The sequence below is a fragment of the Peromyscus leucopus genome, chromosome 10, assembly GCF_004664715.2.
Source record: "Peromyscus leucopus breed LL Stock chromosome 10, UCI_PerLeu_2.1, whole genome shotgun sequence".
NCBI classification, from domain to species: Eukaryota; Metazoa; Chordata; class Mammalia; order Rodentia; family Cricetidae; genus Peromyscus; species Peromyscus leucopus.
Window position 1 is genome coordinate 76,694,378 of NC_051071.1, and position 25,542 is coordinate 76,719,919.

Genomic DNA, 25,542 nt, shown 5'->3' on the forward strand with positions numbered 1-25,542 from the left:
GAGGTCACAAAACCACAACCTTTAGTATATTCACAGAAGCTAAGAATGATTGAAAGCATAGTATTTCAGAAAACCATCAAAGCACAAATAGAGACAAACAAGGAAGAAAGTATTCACACACCCACCAGGAAACAGGGGACAAAATTGCAGTATTGTGTTCTTACTTTTCAATAATTATCTTCAACGTCAATGGACTGCATTCAATCAAAAAAAAAAAAATAGACTGGCTGACTGGGTTTCAAAAGGAGCCAACTATATGCTGTTTGTGAGACTCACTTCAGTTAGGAGAGTACACAGCGATGGAGGAGGAAGGGGTGGGAACAGACATTTCCTGCAAACGGACCCAGGAGAGCGCAGGGTCAGTGGTGCTTAGCCACAGGGGCCTGAAGGCAAAAGTGGTCAGAGACAAGAAGTCAATCACATAGCGGAAAAAAGGGCAAAGCACCAAGAAGAGCTGTGTAGACAGTAATAAACATCTCACCCTAGAAAGGGAACCAAAGACAAACCAAAGCAGGGATTCCATCAGGAACTTGGGGAAAACCAGTGAGTTTATTGTGTTTGGAGACAGGGTGGGTGAAAGACTCCTTACTGGAAATGGCGGATCCCACGCTGCGGCATCAGCACAGGCCTACTGACTGTTTGGGATGATGACCCGTGGGAGCTGCACCTCGGAGTCCTCTGTGTGGTTATCCTCCCACTCTTCCATAGTGGAGCACCTCCGGAGATCGCTCACAACTGGGAGGAAGCAGAGAGGAGAAGTAGCCAGAGCACAGGAGAGGAGGATCCCGTGGTCCTCCCCTCCTCCTTCAGATCGACCGTTCCACTATCTATCATTACTGCAGGCCTAGCTATCTTTCCGTTCTCTTATTTCATTGTCATGGATTCCTGATCAAGTTAATCTCTACTCCAAAATGACCCTGTCATTAGCATGTATCCCTAGAGGAAAGGGCATATTATACATAACAGGAAGATATGCAACTTACACATATATAATAGCAAATCAATAGTCCTGAGAGGAGAGATGGGCTCAATACCAAAATGGAAGGAGACTTCAATTTTCCACCTTTGGTCACACACAGATCCTCCAGATGGAGAAGAATCATGGAAAGTTTAGATTTGTATTACACTTCAGACTAAATGAACTTCAGAGACATACACAGAACATTCTATTTAACTGCAATAGGACACACGTTCTGTTGGATGTCTGCACAGCTGGATTCTACCACAAACTAGTGCCAATCACCCTCAAACTTCTCCAAAATCAAAACAGAGTAGAAACATTCATAAAGGGAAGTTTCCAGAAAACAAAAACAAACTAAAACTAAAAAAACCAGTCATCACCTGAGTTAAGGATACTGCAGGCTGGGCTGACTGGTCAGAACTGTGATCACAGAGAGCTGGAAAGTCACAGTGCACAACAAAATTACCCTGAGCTATCTGTGGTTGCCGTAATTGCCATTTATCATCCACCTCTGCGTTTGACCTAACATCATTAGGATTGTCCAGTAAAATCCTTTTGGGAATGGGTAAATAGACCCCTCACCTGAACCAGCTCAAAAGCTAAATATTTCATCAGAAAACATCTGGGGCCCGTCACAGAGATTCCCCACTTTACCGTAACATATCTGCTTGATGTTTCCACCATAAATTTCAAAAATACTTTTATTTATGACTTTCTTTGTTCTTTTACTATGAAACCTTCATAAAGTCATTACCACCTTGGAATATGTGTGGTATTTGGAGTAACCCAGATCTATGTCCCCAGGCTGATGTGACGAATATTTAGGTCCAGAATCAACTATCTCTGATTCCCTTTGAGATGTGAGCTATGCTATTTGTTTATTATCTATCTATCTATCTATCTATCTATCTATCTATCTACCTACCTACCTATCATCTATCTATCTATCCTCTATCAATTTATCTATCTATCTATCTATGTATCTATCTGTCATCTATTCATTTAGGGTGTGTGTATGAATACTTATAAACACTATTTATATTTTTGAGACAGGCTGTCTCTATATAGCCCTGACTGTCCTAGAACTTGCTCTGTAGACCAGGCTGGTCTTGAACTCACAGAGGTCTGCCTACCTCTGCCTCCCAAGTGTTGAGATTAAAGATGTGTGCCACCATGCCTGGCTATTTATTTTTTATCTTTTATAAGGCCCACATTAACCCAGAACCAAAGCCACTGAGGGACATTGCAAGAAAAGAAAATTACAGTCTGATATTCCTGTGAGAAAAAAAAAAATCCTCAGCAAGTTCTTGAGGAAGTGGATTTCATCAGTATCTCAAAAAGGATCAGTCACTATGATCAGGTGGGTTTTGTTTTAGGGACAAAAAATGTCTGAACAATAACAGCACAATGATAAAGATCATACACTGCATTAAAAAATAAAGAACAAAACCCATGTGAGCATCTCAAGAAATGTAGGATATAGCTTTGCAAGTTTAAACATCATTTCATGACCAAATTATCCATGAAAAGAATGCACCTCAACACACTGAAGGCCATATACGGCAAGACCACAGATAATACTATGTATTGAAGAAGATTTCTATACACAGAACTGTGTTCTTAAAATAGTCCCAGAACTCTAGCGATTGGTCCAAATGGCATGGCTATTTCAAGATTATCAATCCTTATTAAAAACTTGTTTTCTAAAAGCTTTGGGTGTACGAACACTTCTTTCTCTATATAGTTACAGAATTCGATGTTTTCAGTGTTGTCTTTGTTATGTTCCTTAAGATTTAGAGAACTTATTATTCTAATTTTCTTTGATTACGAGTGAAACTGACTGTGTTTTGTTTATGTTTGTGAGTTTGCACAGGGACACCCATTTGTGTGTGTGTGTGTGTGTGTGTGTGTGTGTGTGTGTGTGTGCATCTGCACATTTGTGTATTCCTGTGGAAGCCAGAGGACAACTTCTGGTTCTGTTTCTCAGTTGTCCACTATGTGTGTGTGTGTGTATATGTGTGTGTGAGAGAGACTGAGAGAGAGAGAGAGAGAGAGAGAGACAGAGACAGAGACAGAGACAGAGACAGAGAGAGTCTCTCTGTGGCCTGAAAATTATCAAATGCTGTAGAGTCACAGGGACCCGCTCAGCCATAGTCCTCAGCACTGGGGGCTTAGAAGTGTGCACTGGCATGCCTGGCTTTACACAAGTTCTGGAGACTAAACTCAGGCCTTCTTACCTGTCAGGTAAACACTTTCTGGACCAGGCTACCCTCCAGGCCCCAGAAATGTAATGCTTTTAGAGTGTGTTTCCTGTTTAATGTGTTAGCTAGTCTTTGTTCCTTTAACCTGCGGATTGTTTTTTCAACTTGAGAGATTTCTTCCCCCCCAGTTAAACACAGCATAATTTTCTCTAGTTAATAATTAGCAAGAAATTTGTACCATGACCAAAAGCCTCTGCATTTTAGAAACAGTTTAACTAGGTTACTTTTTAACAAATGTAAGGTCAAAGAATACTATTAAAAATTGAATTTGCCGTAGTCGCAATATCTCCTGAATGTGGCCTCTTTTTTATTTAAACATGAAACTCCTAAATTTTATAGGCTTTATTTTTTTCTTGTTTTCTTTGACTGAATCCTTAGCCCTACCCACAAAGCTGCAGGATGTTGGTAAGGAATTCTCTTGTATATTATCAGGGAATGACCAAATTAGGGACATCACTTCTTTTTTTTTTTTAAGCCCTTTAACATTTTAATTACTCTTATGGTTTTATTTTTTCTCTCTCTTTTCTTTGTTTATGTATACTGGTCAGTAATTTCAAACAACATACAGATTTTCATTTTCATTTCATATTACCCATTCTACAGGGTGTTTGAACTCAGAAATGGCCAGCAATCTATATAGAATAGAAAGTGTTATCTTGATATCGAATTTGGACTTCATAATATTAGTAATTTCTGGTGACAGGTATATTTATTCTATCAGAACAATAGATGCAGTATATACATACACACATATACAAAAATTTATACACAATCTTTAAAAAATATTTTTGGTTGTCCAACGTGCCTCCCAAGTAGATGGTAAATGCCTTCATGGTATACGAGACCCCCCTTCAGCTGTCTGTCACACACTCACAGCAACAGAGTGTGCAAGGAGGCGCCAGGCTGGAGGAAAGGGCAATTTTACATTTGTATGTCCAAATGGAGAAACTTTGAAATTTTCCTATCCAAAGGAAGGTCTTTTTAAATCCTTCTGGCCAGAAAGTCACATCTTCTGTACATGAATGTAATTTGCTTTTTGTCAGCCCAGAAAACATACATATAAGTGACATTATATAGACTGAGCAGGTTGTATTTATGTATCAGAGAATATCTATATGCATATAATATATGTAACAACAATTAATGGAAAAAAAGATCATAAATTTGAAAGAAAGTAGGAGGGATATATGGGAGGATTGGGAGGGAAGATGAATTTAAAAAACGAATGTAATTTGCACAAAGTATTCAGCATATCGCAGTGGTCCTGGCCTGTGTCATATCCTCTACCAGACATCCCACGAGGTACCTGCTAGTGAGGGAGGGCAGTCACAGGCTTGCTGAGATGCCAGTTCTTAAGGTCTTCCTCTGCTTTCTCCACATAACAACCCATTTCAGATCCTGCTACTTCTGTCTACTTAATTTTTTTTTTTTGGTTTCTCGAGACAGGGTTTCTCTGTGTAGCTTTGCGCCTTTCCTGGAACTCGCTTTGGAGACCACGCTGGCCTCGAACTCACAGAGATCCGCCTGCCTCTGCCTCCCAAGTGCTGGGATTTAAAGGCGTGCGCCACCACCGCCCGGCTTAATGTGTTTTGTAACTGCGCTTTCTTTCCTTTTCTTATTACTCCCAGCGAAATTCAGCTCCCATTGTTTTTTCGATAGAACAATTGCTACAGTCACCTAATGATTTCCCAACTATATACCATCCAATTATTCTTCCTTCTTTCTACTTGACAAGTAGTTCCCGTCACTTTCCATAGGTTGCTTCATTGCCTGGTGTTTCTTATTGTGTAAACATGGTCATATTACTATCCCATATGAAAATCTCAGTGGCTTCCAACTGAAGCCCACATTTCTTGGTTTCACATGCAAGATCCTTATAATCCAAATTCTAAAAGATACTTCGTTCTTCTTATAAAATGGATTGTGTTTCTTCAAATATGTCTCAAGATTTCTTCTCTTTTCATTTTTGCTTACATATTTTCTCTACACTTAACACTGGGCATCTTACACTCCTACTACTTTTTAAAATATTTCTTCCACCTTAATTCATATGACACTCCTCCTAAATCTTTTCTGGTCCTTTACTTAGGGATCACAAAGCATTCATGACAAGTATTTAACTATATTCTAAATTGGATTATAGTCATGTGCACAAACTATTTCCACTATGTGAGTGCTCAGGAAACAAAGATTCAAAAAGGTATCTTTCTTGATCATTGTTGATTATTTCATAGTACCCAGAACAATACTTTATAAAAAAATAAATCCTCCAAAAACAAAGACTATGTGGACAAATATAAATCTCCTATGATGTGAGAAAGAATCTGTGATTTTGGGTGAACCTAGAGATCACATGACTAGTGCTGAGAACTGTATTGACTGCCACGAGGAGAGAGAGAGAGAGAGAGAGAGAGAGAGAGAGAGAGAGAGAGAGAGAAGAGAGAGACTTGTACATTCCTTATTAAAAATCTTAAAATATTTCTTCCATAAGCCTTTTTTATAATTTCACACTTGAATAACATGTAAAGTTATTTATTGGGAAAATGTTATAATATAAGGATATGTAATAACCCAAATATTCTTGCTTTTCAGATCGCTTCAAGGCTACCCAGAAATTCATAAATGAGAACACTGCATACCTGTGAGTTGTTCTGGGTTCCCTTTGATCATAGTGCTTTTGCTGTATTGTTATCCAATACATTATTCTAGGAAGGCAAATGCTCCTCAAAGATAATTTAATTAAATAGCAGCTGTATTAAGAGTAAACGCATTAGCCATTTCTATGAGTTATGTTTAGGCGTAAGTAGAAATTCTGCAGAGGATCACTGTGCACCCTCCACGGACTGTTGCAGGACCATCATTGCAGTTGCTCAATATGTTCAGGAAGCATCCTTTGATGAGGTGGAGATGCTGGTGAAAGTCATGATGGATTACAGGGACAGGTGCTGGGCGGATGAGACACTTCCGGAGTGTTCAAAAATAGCTGTAAGTAAACTGCTTGTGATTCTTACCCAAACAAGATCTAAGAATGGTACTCTGGACACATAGAATGTCATATTTAATGCTGCGTGCTTCCAACATCTAGCAGAAGTGACCGGAACAGCCCAAATGAAGAGAACAAACAAAAGTAATATTATCAAATTCGATACTTAAAATACTCAGCAGAAATGACCGGGGAAGCCCTTCTGAGAATGCCTTGCTGGAGTTCCCAATTAGAGTTTTTCAAGACATCAAAGCTTTCTCTCCATGGATGAACAACTGGTTTATCATCCTACTGCAGGCATTTTTATATTATGGGATGAATGATAATAACCTCTATTAGAAAGTATTATTAATATTCTTAGCTATTTCCTTTCTGTCTGTCACAGAATTAGGTGGCCAGCCTGTCCCAGATAGGGAATTTTAGAGGATGCTTGAAATAAACATGTTTGAGTCTGAGGCAAGGGAGAGCCTCCCCGTTTCCCAGAGTCCACTTTCAACAAGCTTAAGGAGCATGTGACAATTTTCCAACATAGTGTCTATTCTAGAACTGAAATGTAGGCATTGAAGAAATGGGACCAGGAGAAGAAGGCTTGCTGTAGGATTGAAGTTTCTCAAAGTGTGGGATGATCGTCAAGGGCCTTAGGTAAAAACATTCTGTAGATAACTGTGCAAACTGTAACCTTTTCCCCAGATACCACGATTCTTTGTATCCACTGAGCCTCCTCAGGAGGTAGAAGAGCTTTGCCATGACGGAACATTGTCTTCCTCTCTGTTGTCCAGAATAAAGCCATCCAGGATATGATCTGTGCTATGGAGGGGCTGCCACAGAAGCATAACTTTTCTCACTGCTGCAGTAAAACTGACTTGGCAAGAAGACTCTGTTTCTTCTACAACAAGAAAGCTAACGTAGGCTTTCTGCCCCCTTTCCCTACTCTGGATCCAGAAGAGAAATGCCAAGCTTATAAAAATAACAGTGAATCATTTTTATACCTGTAAGTTTAATTTTGGTATCCAAAGGATTTTTGAAGTATTGTTCTTACTAGGCTAAAAATCTCTTCTTTTTTTTTTCTTTTAGTTTAAAATTTTTATTTTCCAAGCAACTTCTGCTTTTCTCTATTTTTGCATGTGTGGGTTCATTGACGAATAGACTGATTCATAAAGTCATTCAATGTTTATTGTGTTGGGATCTAAGCTCAGTGAGGCTGTAGCTGTAGACCCTGCTTTGACTCTTACATTAGCGCCCTGTATCTTCCAATGCGATAACCCACAGAGCTGAGGTGTATACGCAGCATTAAATAGCTAGGAAACACAGGGATGGAAGTATTTTCTTCCCAAGGGCAGTTGCACATTTTACCTTGGGAAGACTTAAATTACAGAACATGGAGCCTCAAATTTCTTGGCAATAGTAGTAATTGCAGAGGAAAAGATTATTATTTTTTTTCTGGGAAGGTATTGTGCTTTGAAACAACCCACAAGTCTGAACTTAAGGAGGTAGGCTCCTTGAGTCTTGGATGTGGTGTGTTTAGAAGGCTGATTTTCTCTAATATGGTAGGGAGACTGGCTTCTTATGTCACAGGAAGGGAGGGAAGGAGAACACACAGCTCAGTGCTCAGGATGAGAATAGCCAATGTCATCCTTAATTCGAAGTTAGCAGCTCCAGTGCTAAAGGCTGGAAATGGCTGGTTTTGGTGACTGGATCACACTGCTTGTCACTGAACTTTCCTACAGTGGGAGTCCTTCCTTAATCTTCTCTTCATTTTCACAACCTGCTTTTCTTGTCTTCTTCTTCCCTTTCCTTCCTTTCCCTTGTCAATCATCCCTCTCCACCTCCCTTTCCCATCTTTCTCTTAAAAACCTTCATGTTTTATAGCTATATGTATGAGGTTGCCAGGAGGCACCCCTTTGCCTTCTCCCCTGTTCTCCTGACTGTGGCTTCTTGGTTTGAAGAGGCGGCAGCCACATGTTGTGAGCAGCAAGAGAAAGCCAGCTGTTTTCAGGACAAGGTGGGTACCATACTTGTTTCACCAAGGGGATGAAAATGCCCAGTGGTGTAGCTCCAGATCTCCACGTGCCTGCCATATTCAGTATTATCTTATCACATTCACTGATGCTAAGTTCGTAGGTCACACTGGTAGAAATGCACCATTTACCAGAAACCTATGAAAGAGAGTCACCAATTGCCAGGCTCCCACCTTTGGTTTCCTTATGAATTGAAAGAAAGCCCAAGTACAGGCATGTCCAGGGTAAATGCTGACACGATGCCTTCTGTCCGTGACAAACTTCCTTTCGGTTTAAATCACAAGATGGAATTATGCCAGTAGTGGCAGCCATGTTCAGGGGACACGCTGCAACAAGCCTTCTCTTACCAAGTGCAATGCTATCATCAGGAATCCTGGCCCTACGTTTTTAATGTGCCAGTAAAAGACACACTTTAAGATATACATTTCTCTCAACATGTAAACTTACTAAGAGAAAAATTCCATGTATTTTTTTTTTGTAGCTGTAGATTTTCTGGGGTAGTTGATTTATATGTAATTAAAAAACTAAGAAAATAGTGAGATTTGGGTCTCATTTCAACAGAATTTTCTCTATCTTTCAGGCAGCTCCTATCACACAGTATTTAAAAGCATCATCTTCTTATCAACGAAATGTTTGTGGAGCCCTTATAAAATTTGGACCCAAAGTCTTAAACTCTATGTGAGTTTTGTACAGTACATCTTGTATTTTCTTGCTTGTGGCATACATTTTATTTTTTTGGTTGTTGTTATTTCTCCTAAATAGCTGATGACTTTTTATTTGTAGTCTTCCTGGTTCTTAAGGGTTTGGAGGTGGGTGAGTTTACATGGATAGCTAAAAACAAAACAAAACAAAAAAACAAGGTCATTAAGGCAAGATGGGAAAAGACATAGGGATGAGAGAATGCCAAGAGAAAGAGGGCTGTTCTGATATACACTTTGGATAGTGTGTGTGTGATGTTTTTTCTATAATTGCAATCAGCTCACATGGGATGTTTTGCTGTAGTAATTATAGGACACAGAGACTCTCTCAGGCCACATGTGGTTGGAATCTAGAATTGGGGGTAGAGGGTGGCGAAATGCCCAGCCTTCAATTTTCCAAGTGATCATATAGACCATATAACAACACCATCAGCTATTTAAGAACATCTGTGCAAAAATCATGGTATCAATTGTCCTGGATACTTATACCATTTGTGTTATATAAGAAAGGACCTTCTCCTCCTCCTCCTCCTCCTCCTCCTCCTCCTCCTCCTCCTCCTTCTTCTATTGGCTATTCAAATGCTCTTAGTGGGCTACCAATGATCTTTCCAGAAACATTGCTGTATTCAGTAAAAAGTTTCCCAGGATTGGATTTAAGGACCTCACTCCCCTCTTAGAAGATGTTTCTACCATGTATGATGGATGCTGTGAAGGGGATGTTGTGCAGTGTATCCGAAGTCAGGTAAGTTTTCTCTAAAAGAAAGCAAAAAACTGATTTGTAATAGTTAATTTTTAACTTTATATTCTAATTATCACATAAAATTGCTCATTAGTTATGATGTTTGGTACAATATTATGTTACATCTATGTGTATAATGTATACTGATCCGCTTAGGTATTATCAGACTGTCCTTTCTTTATGTTTCAAGGCTCCTCTCCTCTAGTTCCTCATAAAATGTGTAATAGGTAACGGTGAGCAGGGACCTGATTAGGCTAGAACTGTTATCTATCATCCCTATCTCTTCCTGCCCATTAATAATTATGTTCTTTTATATCACAAGCCCTCAGTAGACCTCAGAAAATGACATTAATATTGTATTTTGAAAGTTGCTTTATTTGATTTCCTAAGATCTTTTCAAATGATCTTCTTCCCTCCCCCGACATCTTCCATTCCTCCCTCCCTCCCTCCCTCCCTCCCTTCTCTCTCCCTCCCTCCCTCCCTCCCTCTTTCTTTCTAATTGACAAATACTGTATATATTTATATACTTATGTTTTTGTGGTAAGATTACTTCCAATTTTTTCCCTAGCAATTTTAAAGTTATATGGCATAGTGTTATTATCTATAGTCACCATGGTCTACAGTAGAATTCCTGAAATTCTTTCTCCTATAAATCTAAAATTTTGTCTTTGAATAACATCCAATGCTTGCATCTACTCCAACATCTGATAACCCTTAAAGTGTGTGGTTTTTTTTTTTTTTTGAGGAATATACCAGTGAACATACTGTTGCAGAGTTGAAATGGTTCATGCACTTTAAAGGCAACACAATTGCATTAAAAATACACAGATTTAAAAGTGTGGGTTCTGGGGCTTAAACATGTGTCCTCGCACTTGCAAGGAGAGTACTTGATCACTGAGCCATCTCTCCAGCCCTCTTGCTGAAGGGTAGCTTTTCACAGTGGGTGGCTTCGCAGGGGAGGTGGGGAAGGACTCTGTTCCTTGGGGGGCTGACCCAGGGGAGTTTGACCATGCTCCAGTGGGCATCTAGGCAACACAATTGGACTTGGGCTATTTTTTCTTTTACCCCCCGTTTTTTGGGGTGCATCAGAGTGGAAGGGTATAATAGGTGCACATTGTATGAAATTACCAAATAATCCGTAAAAATATTAAGTTGGAAAAAAATTAAAAATCTAAAAAAAACAAAAAAAAACCCCCCACAGATTTCTTCTTCGTTAAAATTAAGCTTTGTTGTGATGTCTTTAAATTTGTTATTTTACTTACAGTAAGGACAGTGTATTACTCAGATAACTTCAATTATAGGAGATTGGGAAATATCTGCTTTAAATTAAGCAGTGGACAAAAGATGTCCTCCCAAATTATTTTATTCTCAAATGTAACCCAGTTAAAGGGACGCCACTTATAATTGATTTTTGTAGTATTTGGTTGTTGATGGAAATGTGGGTTTAATAATGTTAAATCTAATATACTAAATTAGTATAATAATTTAAATTTTTTATGGCTTGTAGTTGAAATTAAGGGATCATATTGTATTTCAAATTTCCTCCTCTTTAATGTCTTTATGGAGAAATGGAAGAAATTCAATTGTCATTAACTGAAAATAGAAATGAATTCTCAGGAAATTAAAACATGCTTTGCCTAGAATACTGGCTTCAGCTGTGATAGGAACGCTGGAAATGTGGTACCGATTCCTACTCCATTCTCACCTTAGCCCTGGAATTCATCTTGTCCTGTACCCTCAGTGTCCACCAGAAGATTCCAGATAGTAGGAATAGGTTGAGTCGAGTCAGGGAGACCTGAAGTACCCAGAGAGTGTGGGATGGGTGGGATGAAGGTGAGGAGGGTCTGGAGGGAGCACTGAGAGCCATGTCAGCTTTTAAAATTAGTCCTGTGTGAATAAGATAACCTTCCTCTTTCCCTTGTCCCCAGGCTTCTTGTAGAGGTAAGGGCATCGATGAAAGGAGAGGACAGGGATTTCTCTCTTATACACTGTGTACATTGGATTATTTGAACAGCCTCAAATTTAGAGTAGCCATATGGGAAATGATTATATAGATAAGAAAGCTTCTTCTAGCTGGGAAGTTTTCATTTGGTAGATTCTGTAATGGTTATTTTCCTAATCAATCTTTGGGTTTTTTTTTTAATTGGCTTTTTTTTCATACAATATAGTTTGATCACATTCTTTCCCCTCTCCCAACTAGATACTTCCCATCTCCTTACTCATCCAAATTTATCTCTCTCAGAAAATAAAAAAAAAAAAACCAAAAACCAAAATGAACAAAACAAGTCAAAATGCAATACCAAAACAAAACCTCCTGAGCATGGGCCTGCTCTGGCATGTGGTTGATATACCCAGTGTCATTTCCCTGCAGAAAACTGATTTTCCCTCTCCCAGGTGTTGATGGCAAAAAGCTTCTTGGTTAGGGATGGGACTTTGTGCCCACTTTTCCTGTTGTGTCTGGAAGACACTGTTTCCTTGGAGTCATTTACCACCTCTGGCTCTTATGGTCATTCTACTTCCTCTTCCACATAGACCCACAAACCTTGAATGGAGGGGTTTCATAAAGGCATCCCATTCAGGACCCAGTGTTCCAAAGTCTCTCATTCTCTGCACATTGACCTCAGTCTCTGTGTCATTTACCATCTACTGCAAGAAGAAGATTCTCTGATGAGAGCTGAGTGTGATGTACTGATCTATGGGTATAACAATATGTAGATGTAACTAACCATCTTATTAAATAAGAAACACAGAAACAATGTAAAAGAGAAAGCCGAGAAGTCAGAGCTCAGAGCTAAAATCTCACCCTTCCGCCTGCGGTGTCCTAGCTTCCCGAAAGAGAGCTACTTCCTGTCTGTAAGTCGATTTTCCAGTCATTCTGCCTTCTCATTGGTTGTAAACCCAAACACGTGACTGCCTCGTCACTGTCTGAATGTACAGCCCCCTAGGTCTTAAAGGCATATGTCTCCAATGCTGGCTGTATCCCTGAACACATAGAGATCTATGGGATTAAAGGCGTGTGCCACCACTGCCACACTCTGTCTATGGCTCTAATAGCTCTGACCCCTGGACAACTTTATTTATTAACATACAATCAAAATCACATTTCAGTACAATTAGATTACCACCACAACAATATGTCATCATGAGTCATTTTATTGATATGTTTATTTTTAGCAAAAAAAAAAAAAAAGTTGTAGGTTTTCCTCTAGGTTTATGACCTGTCTAGTCTCAGGTTCTTGGTCATTTTAGTAGTGTCACAAAAGGGTTCCATCTCATGGAGTAGACCTTAAATCCAATCAAAAAGTGATCGGTTACTCCCATAACATTTGATGCCACTGTTGTCCCAGTATATCTTACAGGCAAGTTACTTCTGTAGTTACAGACTTTGTAACTGTGTGATATTGATGAGTACTTTTCTCTTCTGGTAGAATGTACAGTACCTTCCAGCACCATACATACCAGTCAGTAGGGGTGAAGCTTCTAGATGGACATGAGCTAAATTTCTTCATGTTCAATGACATAAGTAAATGATCTCTTCAGCAATAGGGCCTGACCAACAGGCTGTGGAAGGTAGCCCACAGAACTGACAATAGCCTATGTTTGGGGGAGGTCTTTGGGACACCTTTGGCCAACAACTCAACAAGATGTAGCCCATTCATGTTACTGGGGTTTTACTTGCTAGCCTAAGATGTCTAGTTGGGGCACTGTCTCCCTTGTATGTGGTAACCCCATTTAAATTCCTTTTATAACCATATATATTTTAGGGAGCTTCATCAGTAGTAGGTTTCTCATGGCTTTTCAAAAGGTCTTTAGTATGAGCTGTCCCTCCTCATATTCCTCCCTTTCTCCCTTCTGCCTTCTTTCTCTTTCTGGTCTTTCACCTTCCTCATTTAATCCTCCTACTCTAGTTTCTCCTTTGTCCCTTTGTAACGCTATGGTCTATTTACCTTTCCTTGGAAGAGCCCCTCCTTCCTTAAACAAAAATATTTAGTGTGTGTGTGTGTGTGTGTGTGTGTGTGTGTGTGTGTGTGTGTGATCAGATCTGGCTCTGTCTGTCTTTGGGGGCTATGGATCCTCTGGGGCTGGAGTTACAGGCAGCCATGAGCCACCATGTGGCTGTTAGGAAAAGAACCTGGGTCCTCTGCAAGATAAGTCAGTGTTCTTAACCTCTGAGCTATCCCTCTCATTCCCTAACCAATATTTCATTCACTTATCAAATATTTGTGGGTTTTGCTACACCCTCAGAAAGATAGGTTTCATCTACAGGAGAACTAGATTAGCTGAGATGTGTGGCTATGCCTTCAGTGGCCACCTTGGGAAGCACAGACAACTCTTGTGGGGTACATCAACATTAGAAGAAAAGGTAACCGTGAGATCAGTGAGATGGCTCAATGGGAAAAGATACTTGCTTTCAAGGCCGAGGACCCAAGTTTGGTCACCAGGACCTTAGTGATGGAAAGAACAAACTTCCACAAGTTGTCTTCTGAAACGAAGTAGATAAATACAATAATTTTTTAAAAAGTAAAGGTTTCAATATATGAGAGAAGTGGGGAGAAAGTACTTAAAACACTAATATTTATTGATGAATGTAAATTTAGGATAAAAAGCCCCACCACCACCCCGTGCCTGCTTTTAAGATCTAAAATCCTAAGGGTAGAGAACAGTTGCACTAATGTGAAACTTCATAAATGTTAAGTCAGTGTCAAATTTAAGTGAATATTATTTATCTAATCAATTGATGGATGGGTATTAATGTTGCATTCGTGACTGGCTCTGTCGAGAGGTGGATGCTAATGTTATGTTCAGCCATTCTTTTGTGAAGGAAAAGCCAACTTGAAGAAAATCTGAGTCAAAAACTTACCTTGTCCTTATTTGATGCAGAGCCAGGTTATGAACCATATTTGCTCAAAACGAGACTTCATCTCAAGTAAAATCAAAGAGTGCTGTGAAAAGGAAACCCCAGAGAGTGAAGATTGTATAATTAACGCAAATAAAGAAGACAAACCGGAAGACTTATCTCCCAGAGAACCCAAGTTTACTGACAGCGGAAACATGTGTCAAGAACGAGATTCTAACCAGGACGACTTCTTTGCCGAGTACTATAAGTATTGAAAGTTTAGAAGGCAAACAGAAAGGAAGGATAAGGCACCATTGACTTCACTGGCATCATACAGTTTACAAAGGTCATGGCTTGCACATTAGTTGTTCCACAGACTTTTAAGTTAAACAGTGACAGTAACACAGTGATGGCGAACATTCGCTGAATGATTTCTATGTACCAGGCAGTAGGCTACATCTCTTGTTCAGATTCTCCATCTTGCTTCAAAACCAAATGTAGAATAAGTGCCGTTTCCCCTGTTTTTTTGAATGAGCACACTGAGAGAAATAAAGGAATTAAGAGGCTTGTTCAAGATTCACAGGTAAAAACGACAGAGTGAGGAACTGACCCTGGGGGTTCCGGTCTTAGGAGGTCACATGCTTGACTGTTCAGCAATGTCACCCTGCAGTTCCTAAAGGGAAGATTAATGGACTGCAGGCCACAGGACTAAGTCTGAATCTTATTTGTCACTGGGGCAAGTTAAACTACCTGCTTTATTTTCTGTTATTATTGATTTTTAAAGTCAGTGCCAAGTGATGGATTTCATTCTGGAATTTTCATATTTGTATGGCACTGTATTTTGTTCTTATTCATCTCACTCACCCACTGTCTTCTCCTATCCCTTCTCCACTCCATTTTCTGCTCACCTTCTTTCCCCACAATCCTTCGCCATACGCCTTTAAGTCATGTGAATCTCTTTGCCTTCTGTTGAACTCTTCTAGTTTTAACACACACACACATATACACACACACAGACACACACATTCACTTACAAATTTAAATCTAGATTCTGTGTCAGGCTTATTTCTCTTAATATAATGATCTCCAGTTCCATCTATTTTCCTGCAAATGTCATGATTTTATTTTTTTTTCCCTTTTGGATGAAGAAATGCCATTATGTGTGTATCACATTTTCTATACTCATCTGCTTGTGCTTCCATTTCTTAGCTATTGTGAGTAGCAGAGCAACTAAACACAGATGTGCATGCTTCTCTGCAGTATGTTGACTTAGAGTCCTTCAGACATGACAGAGTTTTGATACACAGTATCATGTGTTAAATTATTCTAAGAGTTGTTTTTAAATAATTCCAAAAACTCTATCCTCTTTGATGAGGAAAGAATGTTAGTCTGAAATATAATCCAGAAAAAATTTCCCCGTAAAGAGTTACATAAACAGACTGAATTCCAGGTTTGGCCTTGGCAGCAGACACAATGTTAGATCTTACTAGATTCATTGAAAGCGGAGTTGGGTCTTTTATTTTTTTCTATAACATAATAGATATAATTATATTCTTTCTAACATAATAAATGTTTTGCACACCTCAGGTTTACTCATGAATACTCCAGGAGACATAATGAACTTTCAACACCACAGCTTCTGAGAATTTCTAAAGTGTACAAGGACCTCCTGGAAGACTGCTGCAGTAGAGAAAGCCCCCCAGGTTGTTACCGCCATGCGGTAGGTCCTATTGACGGAGATTCACAAAACCAAAACAACCATCAATTTTTATTAAAGCTTTCTGATTATAAAATAATTATATGTTATATGTGCTATACAATTATAATTATAATATTATGTTAAATATTTTTTCATATTTCTTTCCCTATACTTGCATATGTCTTAAAAAATAAGAACAAGCCGGGCGTTGGTGGCGCACGCCTTTAATCCCAGCACTTGGGAGGCAGAGCCAGGCGGATCTCTGTGAGTTCGAGGCCAGCCTGGGCTACCAAGTGAGCTCCAGGAAAGGCGCAAAGCTACACAGAGAAACCCTGTCTCGAAAAACCAAAAAAAAAAAAAAAAAAAGAACAAAAAAGTATATTCTTAGAGAATGTTTGGACCTTACATTATTTAGTATAGCAGGAATCTTTTCATTTTGTGTTAAATGGCGCTATATTTGTTTCCTATTGTGGCCACACAGCTGGTGACTTAAAAGAACAGAAATGGTCTCTCCCCAGAGTGTCAGTGTTAGAAATCAGCAGTGTGGGGCTCAGTTCAAAGCGGTAGTGTGGCTGGGTTCCCTCCGCAGGCTCCAGGGAACATGTGACTCCCAGCTTCTCACAGAGAAAACTTTTCTCTTTATAACCTTGACATTCTGTCATAACGATGTGAAGTAATTTACTCACCTGCTCTCCTGCCGTGTGTGAACACTGAGCACGTTAGCTATGTGTTGACAGCTTTGTAAGCAATGCATAGATGAGACTCTCATTCTACATATTTTCTTTAGTATTTGTAGTGTTTTTCTCAGGCTAGATCGTCAGTTAAGGAGGTAATGGGGTCAAAATATAGAGACTTTTAGAAACATTTGACACAAATTGCTGTTAACTTCTACAATTTTTTTTTTTTTTTTTTTTTTTTGCCAGAGCAGTGTTGGGACATGTTTGATTCAATGTTGCCTTTGCCGATATTTCACATACACATTAGGCTTTGGAGATTTATGTGTGAAAAGTGGCTATGTTTTAAGTATTTGCTTGATTTCTAAAACTATATTTAAAATTTCCTATAAAAAGGGTGGGTATGATTGAAAGTATGAAATTCTAAACTAAAAAAAACTCATACAAGTTTTGATATATTACTTTAAGTTTTATATAAAAATTTGTTCATGTTTGTTTCTTGTTTTCATATTGAAATGAATAACTTTCCATATCTCTTCATATACCTATAAAATATAACTTCATATATTATAGGAGTAGTTGACAATTTTTCATGATCCCTTTGTTCTATACTACTTTTGCTTTATTTTATATTTTCTTTCACATATTATAAAAGTAAATTTATAATCATTCATATTTAGGCAATGTGATAAGAAAACTGTTTTGTTTTTTTTTAAATTTTCATTTATGCTCTGTCACTGTCCTTATCAAGCCACTCTGTTCCTCGTCTTTGGTGAATCTTGGTACTAGAAAATTCTCTTGTCATGGAGACACGTTTGTCCCACCATGTCCATGTGCTGCAGTGTGGCTTTCTCATAGCCACATGAAAATGTCCAGTTTATGCTGTGGCAAAAAAAAAATGTCCATTAAATAATTGAAGACAACTATGGGAGGTTTTAAGTTCTGAACCTCAATAATGGGAAAAGATAGAAATAAAGATAAATACACCTACACTGTTCCACAGCAATGCCTATTAGCTGGGTCACCCTCAGAAAGTTGCTTAAGTTCACAAAGCTACGCTCCTTTACTATCGAAGCAGAGAACGACTTCTCTGACTGCTTCTAGATAAGGGTCAATGTACAGATATTGCCAAGGTAAAATTTAAATTTTACCTTGTAACTCCTAAAGCTCTAAAAAGGATGAGATAGTTGAACTATCTATAATGGAATAATTCAAACTCTTGCACATACATATAAAGCTATATTTTGGTGAAAAAACATATAGTAATCAGAGTTTGGATATGGATATAATCTGAAAACAAAAAAAGATAGTCATCAAGCTGGCATGTGGCTTCATTCAGTTTTAGATAAAATGTTTGTAATCATAGTTGTTTTTTATTTTCAGGAGGATAAATTCAATGAGACAACCGAGAAAAGCTTTGCAATGGTCCAACAAGAATGTAAACACTTCCAGGAGTTGGAGAAGGACGCCCTGCAACTCCAGTAGGTTGTCTGCATAACTGGACTAATACTTGTGACCAGGGTCAAATGATCTTTCGAACAGAGAATATTAGGTCTGTCTCTCGGTTATGCAAATTCATCACCTCTGAGAAGCAACAAGAGCACAAAAGGCAAGAATTCACACTGAGCCGTTACATGAATCCTTGACCAGAAACGAGGCCACATTTGAGATGCTAGACAGAGTGCTCCTGTAACCCTTTAGCGTCTGTGAACTCGGGTTTCTCACCTCCAAATCAGGGTTCTTGAATTATGTTTTGTGTGAGAGAGAATGGAGAAAGCTTCAGGTGGCTCCTGTTTCCTGGGGAACTGATGGTTAGCTCAGGGGTTAAGCCAGTGGTAATCACAGAATTACCAGTGGATTTGCTTAACATTGTAGTATTTATCCTTTTGGTGCTTTTATGAGAATTCAAGAATAATATGCAGTTAATTTAGATTTAAAAATAATGATCATGCTAACGCTGGGTTTACTAAAGCCCAACATCTTCAATCCAAACGTGAATTCTCTATTCCTGCAACGTTGCTGTCAGCCGCAAGGTTAACCTCAGTCCATTTAAGGATCTTAGCTTTCTTTATCTTATTCCTAACATGTCTGTCAAATGCTCCTTTTAGACTACTTACCGTCAATACAAACTATTTCAAGAACTTTATTTACTGGCCAAGAACGTTTCTGCCGAGGATGGTCTATCATGGGGTCACACTGGTTGGGTGCTGGCTGTTTCCTATCTCTCATGGGTTGGTTGAGCTGGAGTGAGTAGTTATTCAAAGGAAAATGCATATCTGCCATCATCCAGAACCAAACAGGTGTGTTTTCTTTCAGTTACCTTGTCAAGTTCACCAAGGCAGCCCCCCAGCTCTCCACGGAAGAACTGATCTCCCTTAGCAAGGAAATGGTGGCGGCTTTGGCATCCTGCTGCACCCTAAGTGAAGAGTTCGCTTGCGTTGATGATTTGGTGAGTGTGGCTCATGTACCTGACTATTTTTTTTTTTTTAATTTGCAATTCTTATTATTTACAGTGTTCTGTCTGCATGTATGTCTGCAGGCCAGAAGAGGCGCCAGATCTCATAGATGTTGTGAGCCACCTTGTGGTTGCTGGAATTGAACTCAGGACCTCTAGAAGAGCAGCCAGTGCTCTTAACCTCTGAGCCATCTCTCCAGCCCTAAATTTGCAATTCTTAATGTATAATTACATCATCATCCCCTACCCCCTTTCAAATTCATGACCTCTTTTTCTTTAATTACTATTGTTTTACACACACACACACACACACACACACACACACACACACACACGGATAAATGTATAAATAAAACCTGATGAGTCCGTTCAGTGTTACTAGTATGTAATGCTTTTAGGTCTGATCATTTGGTGTTGGACAACCAATTAGGTGGTTCATCCCTGGGGAAGACTAATTCTTTTTCTCTCAGCAGTTGTCAATTGCCTGTAGCTCTAGAGGTGGGACCCAATGAGAATTCCCTCCTCCCCATTAGCATGTCTATTGGTGTTCTGTCTGTCATCTGTTGTTCCTGTGTTTGAGATAATCTCTCTTTGTACAGCCTTAGCTGGCCTAGAATTCACTATGCAGACCAGGCTGCTCCCAAGTTGTGGTGATCCTCCTGCCTCTGACTCTTCAGTGCTGGGATGACAGACCTGGTACTTGGCTTTTCGTGCTCATGCCTTCCATTGTTGATTTATACGAATTCTCTACTCTTCTCTGTTGTTTTCCACATCGTCCAAGCAAGAAATATTATTTTCTTTCTTTGGCTCACCATGTGGATCCCTGAAAATCAGAAGAAAATGAATGTCCTAAGTCATTTTTAAGGATTCTTCAAATTATCTTTCTTTGTTTTAAATTATGTCAGAGGTGATGGGCTAGGGCAAATGATTTAGGAAGCGCAATATTGTTCCAGAACGACATAGAAAAACTAATTCACTTATTCTGTAGTTCTTATACATGCTAGGCAGTCTGCCCCTGCACTACATCCCAGACCAGAAACCCTACCATTTTAAATAGTGTTACAATTTTTGTACTTTACCCCCAAGGGGAGAGTTCAGATAGAAATGTTACTTTCTGCCTAGTCTTTAGGAGCAGAATAGGCCCAGAAACCATGTTTAGTTGTTACTTTGAAGTGGCTGTTCACAAGTCTCTGTACACAGTAGAAAGTTTGTGTATATAACATGAAAAAAAGTAATCTGTAGGTATTTAATTGCTGTAGGTTAGACTTTTGTAGTATTGCCACTTAGCCTTTACCCTTCTTGCTACACAGTATAACAGTCAGTTTCGCAAGCACCGTGTTTTCCTAAGCAAGGTTGCTGGGGATTTCAGGACTAGCTATTCTGAACTAAAAAAATACACATATGTGTTTTTTAAAGTGTCCTTGGCATTTTAAAATCATATCCGCGTTCCACTCCTCACCGGTACAGGCAGATTTAGTTCTTGGAGAACTGTGTGGAGTAAATGAAAACCGAACTATCAATCCTGCTGTGGACCACTGCTGCAAAACAGACTTCGCCTTCAGGAGGCACTGCTTTGAGCGCCTGGAGGCTGACACAAGCTATGCCCTCCCGTCAGTCTCTGCACTCACATCTGCTTTGCGTGCAGACTGGTGTCAGGCCCACGACGAGGACCTTCAGAATAGGAAACACAGGTACGAACTCTCCCAGGCCTTTCTACAGCCCCAAGGGCACACGTGACTCAGGAAAGTTAACGTGATGTCTAGGTGCTTTGGCTGACACAATTTGTGTTGTTCAACAAATTGTTTTTGCTCTTCTAGTCACAAAATAACATTGTGTATTTATTGCTGTTGTTTATAAACAACAACAACAACAATCTAGTTTTCCTTCTATCTTATTGGAAATTTGGAGAGTCTATCCACCAGGGTGGCTTTTGGAAGGAAGGGCCAGGCAGTTAAACTGAGGGCTATTGGACAGGTGCAAATAAGGTGAATTATTTTTCTTCCTTTTGGAAGAGGATGATATGGATATTTAAAAATGTTCTTAAATTTATTTAGTAATGTGTGTGTGTGTGTGTGTGTGTGTGTGTGTGTATGTGTGCAAGTGCATGTGCACATGCCACTGTGTGCACCATGCACATGAGTTGAGAGGTCAGCGGCCAGCTTGTGGCGGTTGGTTTTCTCCTTCCATCACGTGGGTCCTGGGGTGGAACTCCGCGCATCAGGCACCGTGGCTGCCAACTTTACTCCACTGAGCCACATCGCCATCTCCAGTGACACGGGTTTTTGTCTTGAGAATTTCAGTGTTTTAAAACAGGAGAGAGGCAAAGGGGCAGCAATTTTACTTTTATTCTCTCAGGTAATGTTTAAATGCCAAGAATAAAGGCCCATGATTCTGGATTTAGACACTTGTCTGTACCAAGTATAAAAGAAACAGCATTAGCTGAGGAAAGGGAATTGATTTCTAGACATGAATCTTCTAGAAGATCTACTATGTTCAATAAGATCCATTTTTTTTTTTTTTTTTTTGGTCTGTGACTATATAGTCCTCCAAGAATCCATTCTATGAATTAGAAAGAAACATTCATAAGACCCTTGCAAAGGGGACCAAACTAAGCCCCCTGAATGTTGGTGACCGTTGTGAGGCTTGATCTGTTTGTGGGGACCCTGGCAGTGGGACCAGGACTTATCCTGGGTGCATGAACTGGCTTTTTGGAACCCATTCCCTATGGTGGGATGCCTTGCTCAGTCTTGATGTGGGGGGTGGGGGTGGGGGGGCGGCTTGATCCTGCCTAAACTTGATGTGCCAGACTTTGGTGACTCCCCATGGGAGGCCTTACCCTCTCAGGGGAGTAGATGGTGGATCAGGGACAGGGGGGAGTCGGGAGGAGAGAGAGGGGAAACTGTGGTTGATGTGTAAAATTTTTTAAAAATTTCAAAAAAAAAAAAAAAGACCCTTGCAGAAATTTAAACTTTTTACATTCACAAATTTGAAGCTTAGGACAGGTGTGTTTCTGTAATAAACACTTTGAAGAAGCGGAGCTACAGAGAGGAGTCACTCACGGATTCTGTTGGGTGTCTGTGAGCACAGGTTTATGGTCAACTTGGTGAAGTGGATGCCAGAGATCACGAACGAGGAGCGTCGGTGTTTGTTCACCAAGTTCACCGCTGCTGGAGAGAAGTGCAGCGAAGCGCAGGAGCCGGAAGCCTGTTTCCGTCCGGAGGTAGTTACTCATTTGTTGTTTTCCCACCGAAATTCTACTGGCATTTCAGGAAAGATGGACAAAATAGAATTCCCTATGGGGTCTTCCTCTTCTCTGTCAAGTCCAAGAGTCTTACATTTGAGAGCACAGCCATCACCAAACTAGAGTTGAGATGTCCGCGACGGAGGCTCCAGTGTAAGGAAACAACTGCCAGGCAAGCTTGGTTCCGACCCTTGCTGTCTTTTCTGTGTAATTGAAACAAAATGGCATCCACCATCTGTCAATAAGGATGGCAATAACTCTGCTAGAATTACACCATTGCTCGTAACTCCTCGACTCTAACTCTCTGGTACAATGGGGTCAAGGTGACTCGCCAAGGAAGTCATGGTCAGCTGGGAAGGGAGGAGCGCAGGAAGGGCAGTAGGAAAGGAAGGCTTTTAAGGGGGCTGTTTCATCTTTCTGGATCTTCCCAAGGTCACTCAGTTGACCGTGTGTGTGGGGGAGTGGAGGGTAAGGGAGATGGGGAGAGCAGGAGCTGGTCCTGCTCCTCTTGCTCCCGTGGCTGTGGCATCTGCAGCACCCTGCTGTGGTATGACCCTGGTACCTGTGAGTGTCAGCCCCAGCGGATGGCTCCGTGGAGGCTGTGATGAAGTCCTCGACTTCCTTTCTCGTTATTTCTTTCTCAGCAGCTTGTGGTATACTTCACAACTCCTTCACAGTTCGTGCACACTCGTGTACACTTGCAGGCGCATGTAGTGAACACATACTTCATCCTGCTTGAGAGCTGTCTGTTTTGTTGAGTGACTTAAGTCTTTGGAAACACAGTGATACAATTATTAGTTTGCTGAAATATATTTACTTTAATTAGAGGACATTAACCTCTGTCTAGGGTTTGCCCAAGTATGTTCTTAAGGGCTGTATAAAAAGAGAGATGAATTTATTTGTAGGACATAAAAAGACTTCAGTGTCTTTTCTCAAGGTTGCCTGAAGAACGTTCTTTCTCTCTCTCCCTTTCTCTCCTCCTCTCCCCACTCTCCCTCCTCCTCCCTCTGTGTGAATGTGCCTGTGAGCTATGTCTCCATTCAAAATTCAGATGAATGTGCTTCCCTAAATTTAAACCTGACTATCTCAAACTTTTCTTCCTATGATTTTATTTATTTCTTTTTCTCTCCCAGGGTTTAAAAAGTGGCAACGAAAGTCAAGCTGCTAATAAAAAAAAGAGATAAAACACCAGAGGTAAAGATTTCTGTCTCAGTGAAATGTCCAAACTTGATGTGATGCTCGGCCTCCATGGTTTATTCCTTCTTGTGTGTCTGTTTCTGATTTGGTTCATACACCTAGGAGCTCACAGTTGCCAGTTCAGGTCCTCGTGTGTTTCTCCGGATACCAATCATATCCAGGGCAGAATGCTGCCAGGATTGTTCATTTTCTGAATAACCCAAAGACACCCATGTCTCTGCTTTTCTGCATCCTTTTGTCTGAATCAGAAAAGAGAGGCAGTTGAGTCTTTGGAAAGGTAAACCTGGTGTGGTAGCACATTTCTGTAATCACGGCACTTGGAATGCTGGGACAATAGGATGGCTGCAAATTCTAGGCCAGCCTGAGTTACACAGTGAGTTCCAAGCTAGCCATGGTTATAGTGTGAGACAGTCAGTACCTCACAGAGCTAAGGTGGGGGAGGGGAAGAAAAATGCTAAATTCTCAGGGAGGACTAGACAGACAGACAGACAGACTACTTCAGTAATCTTCCAAAAGTCTCCTTTGAGAGTCTTATTGGAAATCACTGCTGAGGCATGGTCAACATATGAATGAAGAGCCTTGTAAACAAACTCGTTTGCAGTTTTGACGAATATTAATAAAGGATGCTCCTTTCCTGGCAGTTTACATATGACTCATGACAGCAATTTCTAGACAACAGCAATGATGCCCAGTGTCAGGAAAGAGGTACCTGAACCCAGGGGAGGGCTGGTTTGCAACTGTATAGCTCATAGTTCACATTAGTAAAGTCTTATTAAATATATGTCTATTACCTGAGGTCAGATTATTTCACTGCATATTTTTTTTTTTCTTTTCAGCCAGTACACGCTTGCAGTCTCCCTCTCTGTCCTGTGGTGAGGTTCAGCTCTTAAGATGAATGGAATAGAAGGTTCTCTAACCCTTACTTGAATCATGTTACTACGGAAAGCAATAAAACAAAAGTATAAAGTTACCTCACAGACCAATGTCATCTATCAACCTGGTCACAAAATTAATCAATTGTGTTGTAGTCAGCAAAGTGATTGCTGCACGACCTAGTTTGGTTTCTGTTGCCGTGACAGACACCCTGACCGAAAGTGACTTGGGAAAGAAAAGGCTTATTTTACCTTACCTTAAAGGCCCTTCAGCAAGGGAAGCTGAGGCGGAAACTAAAAACAGGAATCTGGAGGCAGGAACTGAAGGAAAATCATAGAGGAAGAGTCCTTACTCTGACTTGCTCCCAGGTTCACATTCAGCTACCTTTCTTATGGAGCCCAGGTTCACTTGTCTAAGGATGGTACCACCCACAATGTACTGGGTCCTTCTACATCAATCACCAATCCAGGAAGTGCTTAACGTACATGTCGGGAGGCTAATCTGATGGAAACAATTTCTCAACTGAGAGTTCCTCTTCCCAGTTGTGTCAAGATGACAACCAAGGTCAGCCATCACATTGTGCAATCCCGGGAACCTGAATTTGATTCCTAGAACCCACATAAAAAGTCAGGCACATTGGTATGCACATTTCATCCTAACCCTGGGAAGGGGACAGGGACAGGCAGATCCCTTGAGCTCCCTGGTTGGACAACCTATCTTAAAGAACAATGTGGACAGATCTTGAGGAACAGTACCCGAGGTTGACTTCTGGTCTCCACATGCCCGAGTACAGAGTTGTACCTGTGTCTTCATGCGTATGCACTTTTACACACACACACACACACACACACACACACACACACACACACACACACACACTGCACTGCACAAGACTAAGCTGTCATG

General features: G+C 40.2%; 1 protein-coding gene across 1 annotated transcript; it reads left to right on the forward strand.

Moving 5' to 3' along the window:
• Nucleotides 1-3,476: 3,476 nt before the first annotated feature.
• On the forward strand, nucleotides 3,477-24,740 carry Afm (afamin). Its single transcript, XM_028881873.2, has 15 exons — nucleotides 3,477-3,627; nucleotides 5,815-5,863; nucleotides 6,075-6,207; nucleotides 6,985-7,196; nucleotides 8,075-8,207; nucleotides 8,804-8,901; nucleotides 9,534-9,663; nucleotides 14,542-14,756; nucleotides 16,085-16,217; nucleotides 18,254-18,351; nucleotides 19,187-19,319; nucleotides 20,793-21,016; nucleotides 22,413-22,545; nucleotides 23,700-23,760; nucleotides 24,600-24,740. Exons 1-14 carry the CDS (start codon nucleotides 3,516-3,518, stop codon nucleotides 23,748-23,750), a joined length of 1,854 nt encoding a protein of 617 aa, XP_028737706.2. The 5' UTR covers nucleotides 3,477-3,515; the 3' UTR covers nucleotides 23,751-23,760; nucleotides 24,600-24,740.
• Nucleotides 24,741-25,542: the final 802 nt, after the last annotated feature.

Excerpts from the sequence above, each read along its gene's own strand:
- Afm (XM_028881873.2), top strand. The coding sequence starts at position 3,516 with ATGTGGCCTCTTTTTTATTTAAACATGAAACTCCTAAATTTTATAGGC. Across the intron at positions 16,218-18,253 it reads CAGGTTGTTACCGCCATGCG|GAGGATAAATTCAATGAGAC; the intron begins GTAGGTCCTATT and ends TTTTATTTTCAG. Across the intron at positions 18,352-19,186 it reads AAGGACGCCCTGCAACTCCA|TTACCTTGTCAAGTTCACCA; the intron begins GTAGGTTGTCTG and ends GTTTTCTTTCAG.